The sequence below is a fragment of the Paramisgurnus dabryanus genome, chromosome 20 (genome assembly GCF_030506205.2).
Source record: "Paramisgurnus dabryanus chromosome 20, PD_genome_1.1, whole genome shotgun sequence".
Classification (NCBI taxonomy): Eukaryota; Metazoa; Chordata; class Actinopteri; order Cypriniformes; family Cobitidae; genus Paramisgurnus; species Paramisgurnus dabryanus.
Genome location: NC_133356.1, coordinates 12634850 through 12644190, shown reverse-complemented (window position 1 = coordinate 12644190; position 9341 = coordinate 12634850). Strand labels below are relative to the sequence as shown.

The 9341-nt window shown below is 34.6% G+C and overlaps 1 protein-coding gene and 1 long non-coding RNA gene across 2 annotated transcripts; one reads left to right on the top strand and one right to left on the bottom strand.

Annotated features, from left to right (window-relative positions):
- Nucleotides 1-2807: 2807 nt before the first annotated feature.
- LOC135786870 (uncharacterized) lies at nt 2808-5296 on the bottom strand. Its single transcript, XR_010547006.2, has 3 exons — nt 5087-5296; nt 4783-4865; nt 2808-3398 (listed from the first exon to the last, which is right to left on the bottom strand). It is a non-coding gene; the product is annotated as an uncharacterized lncRNA (long non-coding RNA).
- Nucleotides 5297-5814: 518 nt separating this feature from the next.
- On the top strand, nt 5815-8945 carry rdh12 (retinol dehydrogenase 12). The gene is made up of 7 exons (XM_065296470.2): nt 5815-5973; nt 6558-6676; nt 6951-7106; nt 7288-7392; nt 7648-7857; nt 7939-8128; nt 8237-8945. Exons 1-7 carry the CDS (start codon nt 5882-5884, stop codon nt 8337-8339), a joined length of 975 nt encoding a protein of 324 aa, XP_065152542.1. The 5' UTR covers nt 5815-5881; the 3' UTR covers nt 8340-8945.
- The last annotated feature ends 396 nt before the right edge of the window (nt 8946-9341 follow it).

Sequence of the window (9341 nt, the reverse complement as noted above, 5' to 3'; positions counted from 1 at the left end):
TACCTAGACCCACACATTTTATAATTATTCAATTTATTCTGTTAAAAAATTTTTTTTTGTTCAGTCTGAACATGTTCAGTACACAGCCAAATGACATGACAAACTCATTTTTTTTAATAGATAATGACTAAAGATAAGTTTCATTACTCTGTAATAGAAAGAGGAAGCTTTACAAACAGATTCAATATATTCTCAGAAATGTTACAGTTACTTTAATGATGAGAAATATGTTGCACATCTCATATCCGAGACATCGCTTGCAAGATTTTCCTGCGGCTCAGATTTTAATCAACTAAGGTGATTAGTGTTAATCAACTAAGGGTGAAAGGAGAATGAAGAGAGGGGATTTATTAATTCAATGTATTAATTTGCCAATGTTATTAAACTATGCGCATACACTGAAAAAAAAAAGTATTAATTCAATTTACTAATTTTTTTAAGGTAAGTGGTCGCAATCAATGTAAAAGCTACATTTAAACAAAAAGCTTAAATAAATTGATTGCAACCACTTACCTTAAAAAAATTGAGTAAATTGAATGAATAATTTTTTTTCACTGTAACACTGTAAAAACATTGCTGTAATTATGCAGCTGGTTGCCAGTAACTTACTGTAGAAGATAAAGACTAAAAATGTTTCATATTCATTTAACTTGGAATAAACTGTTGCCAGTAAATAACATAAATGTTAAATCTACAGTAAGTTACTGGCAGCTAGTTGCTACAGAAATTTTTTACAGTGTAATTTTTTAAAAATAAAATGACGTGATAATTTAATGATTTTTGAAAGAAGACTTTTTCAAAAAAGGTTTCTCGCAGGCAGTGACATTACCTCATATGGCCTATAGTCATTCAAAAAGCTGGCAGTAAATCTGTCAAAAGCTATACTGTTGTATCTTTTTTTATGTCTGTCGAACCTGGAAATGTAACAAGTTTTACAGTTTCTCCGTCAACTCCATGAGTCAAGTGCAGACTTGTATGCATTACCCTTACCTTCCGTTTAACTTACATGTGGAGACATGCACACCTTAAAACTGGGAGAAAGCCGATTAAGGCGTAAACATGTTATGCAAAATCGTGGTAATGGGAAGAAATCTACCTGTATTGAATTTACTTTAGCCATTTATGACCTTTTCCCCAATAAACGAATTAAGAAATCTGTTCCCTGGATGAGCAAAGCATGCTGGGATTTAAGATAAGTCGATCAAAACAAACAAACAAAATAGTCACAGCAGTTAGTAACTGTTTAACAATTCGATGCTGTCTCCGTATCCTGTAGCATACTCTCTCATAAAAAGTATTTCAATGCTGAATTTTCAGGGTAGTACTATACGCACAATCCGAAAGCAAGATACACTTTTTTAAAGTTGCTGAGTGGCTGAGCAAAAACGTCAACAGCCCTACTTTCATAAAGCAGTGTGACTTACAGTATGACATTTGACAAAACAAGGCCTCAGAAAAGTAGGTAGTCACTGTTCCCCCCTATTGCACATAAAGATGTCATAATTCTGAAAAGTCCACTCAACAGGAAGCATGTGCTCATCTTTCTGTTTCTTTTTAAAATGACTTTCAAGCGTTGAGTTTTAAATACAGAAGCATGACTCAGAAACATTGGGTCACACTCCATAACCTTGCTCTGATTTCATAAATCATTTCCAGTAAAACAGATGTCTTTATTTGTACAGTAGCAAGGATAAACGTCATACTGAAAGGTCAAAAAACATTCACAGTGCTTTCTTAAATACAACTATTAATTGAACTGAGTGTGCACACATGCCTATACACATGTTAATAATGTGCTAAAAACACCTGCCTATATTTTTTCTGCCTGTGTTCTTGTGCCTCAATGGTTAGAGCAATGCAAAGGTCAGAAATTCAATCCCAGTGAACACATACTGATAAAAGAATAGTTTAGACTGAGTGTACTGCAAGTCGCTTTGGATAAAAGTGTCTGCCATGTGCATAAATTAAAATCAAAAAGATTAATTTTTACAGAGTGTGAACACGTTCCAGTACATGATGTGCTGTGAAACATAACCTGTCTGTATTTCTGCTTTAAAATTTCCATAACAGACAGAGTACATAAGCACACAATGAACACAAAAAGTCAAGCCTTGTGTGTAGGATTAAACTGAGATTCATTTGGTTATCTGTTTTTTTAGGTAAAACAGAAAGATTATCTGAACTGATCTGCAATAAGAATGAATTGTACCTTTAGGGTGAATATGTAACACTTGTGGAATGCAGAGCTAAGGACATTCAAACATAAAACACACAGTGACGATAGAGATCTCTTGTGTTGTGTAAAACAAGTATTTACCTCTTACGCACTTCCTGTACGATTCACTATGATTCGCTGTGTTGCAAAGAGGGAGGTATAGCCGGTTCTAGCTTGATCTATCCCGAGCTTACTAGATCACACTACAGCCATGTACTCTAGAGATTTTGACATTGGGTAATAATTTTATCTTTTTAATAATATTTAAAGATCTTTTCCAAAAAAAAAAAAAATCATCATTTTCTCACCCCCATGCCAGCCAATGGTGTATATGACTTTCTTTTATCAAATTTTAAGTATAAAATAATAATAGTTATGTTAAATAATTTATGTTTCTTTATTGCGTTGTCACTCCATTGAAGCTCAAAAAGAATATCCTATAGGAGTGGGGGATCTTCCCCCCCAAAAAAAACATCATATTACATTATAGAATCAGTTATGCTATACAGAGTTACTCTTTATTTTAAATATTAAAGTTGAATCAGCAGTCAATAGATAATACACCAAGTACTCAAAACTAAACCCACAAAAAAAAGACAAATGTAAGTAAAAATATTCAAACTGTTTCACAACATCACTAGTAATAATATAAAATTCAAATTAAATAAAATTCAAATATTTAACAGTGAAATTCTGTTAGGACAGAATTACATATTTTTTAACGATCATACTGAGCCATAGTTAGTTATCAATATGAGATTTATTTAAATGGACAATATGAGTCAAGTACATTTAACTGCATGTAGGCACACATAGGTAAAAAAACAATGACCCAATCAAATTCGAAGTTAATCTATGTGGTGCCAGAGTCTGGGCACATTAAATATACTTCACACATTTTGCCCATTTCATTAACACACATCATATGGATCGCTTAATAAGCTCAAAATATGAAATGCTTTCTCTCAGTGTATCATTTCGCTTCAGAAGATATTTATTAACCCACTGGAGTCGCACAAATTTCATTTATAATGGATGGATGCGCTTTTTGTAGCTTGGACTTACTGTATGCTCATGTTCATTCTGTACAGCATAAATCCCTTGACTCCAATCTCCAAAGTGACTAAGGAACCCTGATGATCCAGCTGAGGAAGGTTGCTTCAGAATAGACAGCTCCTTAAAGCTGGAAGACATAACATACTTACACTTATGGACTTAGAAGTAGCAAAACAAATTCCATTTATTTATTTTTTATTAGTGCAACTAGGCCTACTCGAAATAATATGCCAAATAAGTACCAAGTAAAATCTAAAATTAAAGTTTGTCTAAGGAAGTATTTTTTTAAGGTTCATTAAGGTTTGGAAGTATCGATCATCTGGATAATTTGTATAATTTTAAATAACATTGAACTAAATATTAAAACAAAATTGCAAATATGTTATTACTTATGTCACCCTGCTCTACTAGTTGACTTAGAGGAACCTATAAACAGAATAACCTCTAAGTAGATTCGAATAACATTTAGTGATTAGAATAAGTATTGTGAAAATTGTTTTAAGACACTAACTGCTGAAATCATCTGTTCTACACTACAATACACTCAAAATTAGTTTTTGGCTTGGTTATGGTTACTCAGAACGTTATTGGTGTTCTACTGCCACCTGGTGTCTCAACAACATACTTTAAAGGGGACATTTCAAAAGACTTTTTTAAGATATAAAATAAATCTTTGGTGTCCCCAGAGTACATATGTGCAGTTTTAACTCAAAATACCATATAGATGTATAGTATTATAGCGTGTTAAAATGGCCACTTTGTAGGTGTGAGCAAAAATGTGCCATTTTGGGTGTGTCCTATAAAAATGCAAATGAGTTGATCTCTGCACTAAGTGACAGTGTCATGGTTAGATTAAGGGGCGGTACTATCCATTACCTATTTACCTACCTATTTATATAATTTACAAATTTTTCACATTCTTGCAAAGAATAGTTTACCAAAACTAAGTTACTGGGTTGATCTTTAAAGGTCGCTGTAGGCTTTGAAAGGGGACTTCTGTTAAAGAAAATATATCGCCTGGCAGTGAACTTTGAGCTTTATCATTTTGCAGGTATTACATTTATGCTATTATAGCAACATTACACACTAACTAGGGTTTAAAAAATGAGATCAGAAAGAAAGTGACCATTAATCACATTTTCTAGGTTAATAAAAGCACTGGGGACCCAATTATAGCACTTATAGAAAAAGTCAGAAGAGTTCATGATATGTCCCCTTTAACACCTTCACAAGATTTCCATTTTTGCAAAGAAAAATTATCTTCCACAATGGTTTGTCACTATTATTTATAATATTTAAGTTATTGACTGGGCACAGCCATGTCAATAACCACAAAATAGTATAAGCTCATAGTATAACAAAAGTGTGATTTCTTTAATAAATCATAAGTACTATAAGTAATGTGTCAGCTCAAATAAATACTGCAGTGTCATTATTAGCATTGCTTTCGATCCTCCATGATACAAAAAAAGGTGTCCCGTAGTTATACTGTTGACAAATTAAATAATTACCATTTACGGTTTCATCCATCAATGTGACTTTCCTATTCAACTTCTTCAGCAGCCTCAAAGACCCTCACCATCCTCTTCCTTTCCTTTAAAAAAAAACAATAACAGTATTCATGACAGGTTTGGTTCTGCGACCTTATTTCACTTTTATCTTAATTTTCTAATACTTACTTACAATACCAAATATCATATTTTTTCATAGAAATAATAACGGCAGCAATAACATATATTAATGACATTAATATATGTTATTAATGTCATTTAAACCTTTCTCTTTAAATCAGATAAATTAATGTTGTTTATTCACCTCACACACCTCTGCATCAAAAATAGACGTCACTTCGTCATTCAGAAACCAATACCTCATGCAGATTTTCAGAATCCTTTTCAAAATTCATTTTAAAGGAGTTAAAAACAAAAAAGTACTGATTTGAAATAATTTCTTGAAAATAACTGAACGATAAACAAAAGAACAAACGCACAAATTCAGCACATGTTTACAGGCTGAGGCTTCGTGATATTGGGTGCTTTAGGTTTTGCCTGACAAAAAAAAAGAGTGCGTAAGATGTAAAGCAGCATATTTCAGGAAAAAAAGCCTCTAAAAATCACTCATGGAAAATTGTATTGATATTAGTTAATTTTATGTAAGCCGTGTTTCAAAATATATTGAAACTGTGTGCACATTTTGCAAGCAAACAAACACCTTGCGTGAATAGTGCATTGTGGGATTTGTAGTTCACATTTTCTTAAAATTACCTGACGTTGCTTTTTCAAATATAATCAGCCATTCATTTTTTTTTTTTACTTAAAGGAAAAAGCGCGCACACACATCCATAATTATTTTTCATAAAGGATATCTACATATAGGCTATGTATAAAAATACTATAACAAATATTCTGTGCATAAGACTTTGCCATGCAATTGAGAATGTTACAAATGTTTTAAACATATTTGCCACATTTCGACTTTTTAATATTTATATGGGTTCAGATTTTTCTGGAAAAACTACAATCCCGTCATTCCTTTGGAGCACAGCTGTGAGTGGGAGGCTCAACACATTTCGCACCGACAGAGACGCACAGGTTTATAACAGTCAGGTCAATGATGATGCTGATAATGATGATAATCGTTTATATTTCCGCTGGTTTAGGAGTATTTGCGCTGATATTGCGGTTGCTGTCTTCACGTATCAGGTAAGTGTCGCTTTAAAAGGGGATTGTTTAAAAGACTATCCTTTATTATGCTAGCTTTAAAGGGCGATTCATGCATGTATGCACAGAACCGTAGAATATCTGTTGGGTACAGAACCGCGGTGTGGAGAAGATTTAGAAAAATTGTGTAGAAAAACTAAGACGGAAATTTTATTGTGGCGTTGCAGCCACTAAGCGTAGCCCAATAAGAACTATTATAAAATCATGTTCATTTGAACTCAGGCTTTAATTAATGGTAATAACGCTAAACGTCCAGTCCAAATTATTTTTCGAGTGTGCAATGCTCGCAGTGGACCCGCCTCCACTTGACACGATCTGCTGCTTTGAACACTGACCAATGAAATGTCTCTATGGGCGGAGTCGCCCCGCCCCATCACTTGATAGCTTTGTTGGATGAAGGAAAAATAATTTGTGTGTCATGATTAAAAGCTACAATTAAAAATTTATTGGAAATTCTAAGTCAACTTCTAAATTTTTCACTTAGCACAGAACGCCTGCCAGGTTTTATCCACATCTATGTGCTTTATTCATTAACTTGATGACTTTTGTGTTTAATGATTGTGCAGGAAATATGCAGTGGGAGGAACATGTCGATCCACAGTACGGTTAGATGGAAAGGTTGCCCTGATCACAGGTGCAAACACGGGAATCGGGAAGGAAACTGCTGTTGATTTGGCTTCTCGTGGTATGTCCAGCTCCAAAACACTTTTAATTTACATTTTAGGCATTTAGCAGAGGCTTTCATCTAAAGTGACTTTCAAAGATCAGGAAACAATAAAGTGATTTGTCATATTAAGGAAACTTTTTTTATAGAGGATAGAAGAGAGCAGTCAGCATCTACTTGAGAAGCGTTTATTTTTAAGAAAACTAAATTCTACTTTTGAACTTTTTTATTGTAAATCTGACATTAAGTGTGGACATACTGGCAGCTGATGTTACAGTTAACATGTGTTCAACAGGTGCACGTGTGATCTTGGCGTGCCGTGATGTGCAGAAAGGAGAAGAGGCGGCGATAGAGATCCGTACACGAGTGGGTGGGGCTCAGGTGGAGGTGAGAGAGCTGGACTTGGCTGACACCTGCTCCATCCGAGCCTTCGCACAGAGATTTCTACGAGGTACTGCCTTTATGATGTCATTTCATTCATCACTGCTTTGTAGAGCCACCAGAAAATAATATCAATAAAAATGCAGAGACTAAATTATTAGGGCCTGACTTAAACAAGAACCCCAAATGATGACCAGTTCTTTCACTGTGACAAGATATTTAGGTTAATAAATATTTCTTTCTTTATTCAGAGGTTGATCACCTGCATATCCTCATCAATAATGCCGGTGTCATGATGTGTCCTTATATGAAAACTGCTGATGGCTTTGAGATGCACATTGGGGTCAATCATCTGGGTAAGTCTGAGTAACACTTCTATTATTCTGTTCTTCAGTATTAAAGGTGCCATAAGTGATTTGGACCATATTGCTAACTTCAGTTAAGCCAAATCCCACCCTATGATGTCAACAAACTTTAACAAAGAATGGCAGGCATAGAGCATTTTATGTTTTTGAATAACCAATGGAGCATGCCTGTGCATCACTGTCTTCCTCATGTCTTTCCTACAATAATCTTATTAAAAACTCCCTTTACCTCTTCTTTTTATTTAGGTCACTTCTTGTTGACATACCTTCTCATTGGTCTATTAAAGCGCAGCGCGCCAGCACGAATTGTGGTTGTTTCCTCATTCGGTCATAATTTTGGCTGGATTCGATTTCATGACCTGCACAGTCAGGGCAGCTACAACAGCGGCCTTGCCTACTGCCAGAGCAAGTTGGCTAATGTGCTTTTCGTACGTGAACTTGCACGCAGGCTCCATGGTGAGGAACCATGCAAAACTAAAGTAATAATTCCCTTTAAATCCTGTTGCAGAAAATTTCATTTAAAATGGTATTTTGTAGGGTCAAACGTGACTGTGAATTCTGTGCATCCGGGCACAGTGAGGTCAGAACTGGTGCGACATTCTACCATGATGTCGCTGCTGTTTGCTCTATTCTCCATGTTTTTAAAGACACCAAAGGAAGGAGCTCAGACATCCATCTATTGCTCTGTTGCAGAGGAGCTTCAGTCCATCTCAGGCAAACATTTCAGGTACAACATACATCAGAACTGTGCACATGCATGATCCTGTAGGGTACAAATTTAGATTTTAGCAGTATATATTGTAACTAAAAGCCTCTCTCTCTTTCTCTCATACAGTGACTGTGCTCCTGCTTTTGTGGCTCCTCAGGGAAGGAGCGAAGAGACAGCACGTAAACTATGGGATGCAAGCTGTGAATTATTAGGTGTTGAGTGGGACTGAGTCTTTCTTTTGACTTGTTCAAGTCAGTCCATACCTTTTTATTGATATTTTTAGTGATCAGATTGTCATCTTTTTGGTTTTGTTCAGTTTCTGTTTAGTTTGAGTTTTAACAGTACAACCTTCTTTTCTGCCTTTAAATATTTTTTTTCAATTATGCCATTGTGACAAGTATGAATTGTTTTTATTATACCACAGGGCTGTTGAATGCTTTATTCTGATAGGTTGAGAAATGTTTCACGGGTATGCATTATTTTTTGATAAACGTACACCTGACCTGTCAAATGTATTGAAATAATAACCAGAGCAATGTGTTAGCAATGTCTGTCGTAAGCGTGGTATAAGCAGAATAATTGACTCCGGTCCTTTGAATTATTTGAAAATAATGCACATCCGCGGTGTACGGCATTACCACCTTGGGGGTGCATTATATTTTAATAATTCAAAGGCCCGTCGACAGTTATTCCTTTTGTATTTGATTCTAGTATTTTGATTGTTTTTAGTATTTGATTCTGAACTCCATTCTAGTATTTTTGCTTGTATTTTAAACACTGCTTTAATTCTGCGTTCTTACACAAAACTGCACATAAATATTTTATACAGAGAACATTTTAAATACTGTGATACATTCATGCTCAGAAAAATGTTTAAATATATACACTAGAAAAAAATTATAATTTTAGTTTTCTTCTTTATTTGTGTAAACGTACAAATATAAATCTAAGAATTTGTTTGTGCATAATAACAGTTTATTGGTAGTCGAATTACGAGATTCATTTTCAACAGTTATTTAAAGGAACAGTATGTAAGAAATTTATATCAATTAATCATTAAATGGCCCTGAAATGTCACTAGACATTAAGAAATCCTTTTCATTTCAAATACTTATATCACTGACAACAGCAGTCCGGCCAGGATATTGTCATTTAAAAAGTGGAGTTGCAGCCCTCAACTGATGTTTATGTTGTCGTTTGGTATATTGGCCACCAGCTGTGTGATTGCAGC

Coding starts and splice junctions, on each gene's coding strand:
- rdh12 (XM_065296470.2), top strand. CDS start 5,882: ATGATGATGCTGATAATGATGATAATCGTTTATATTTCCGCTGGTTTA. Junction 5,974..6,557: donor TTGCTGTCTTCACGTATCAG/GTAAGTGTCGCT, acceptor ATGATTGTGCAG/GAAATATGCAGTGGGAGGAA. Junction 6,677..6,950: donor TGTTGATTTGGCTTCTCGTG/GTATGTCCAGCT, acceptor TGTGTTCAACAG/GTGCACGTGTGATCTTGGCG.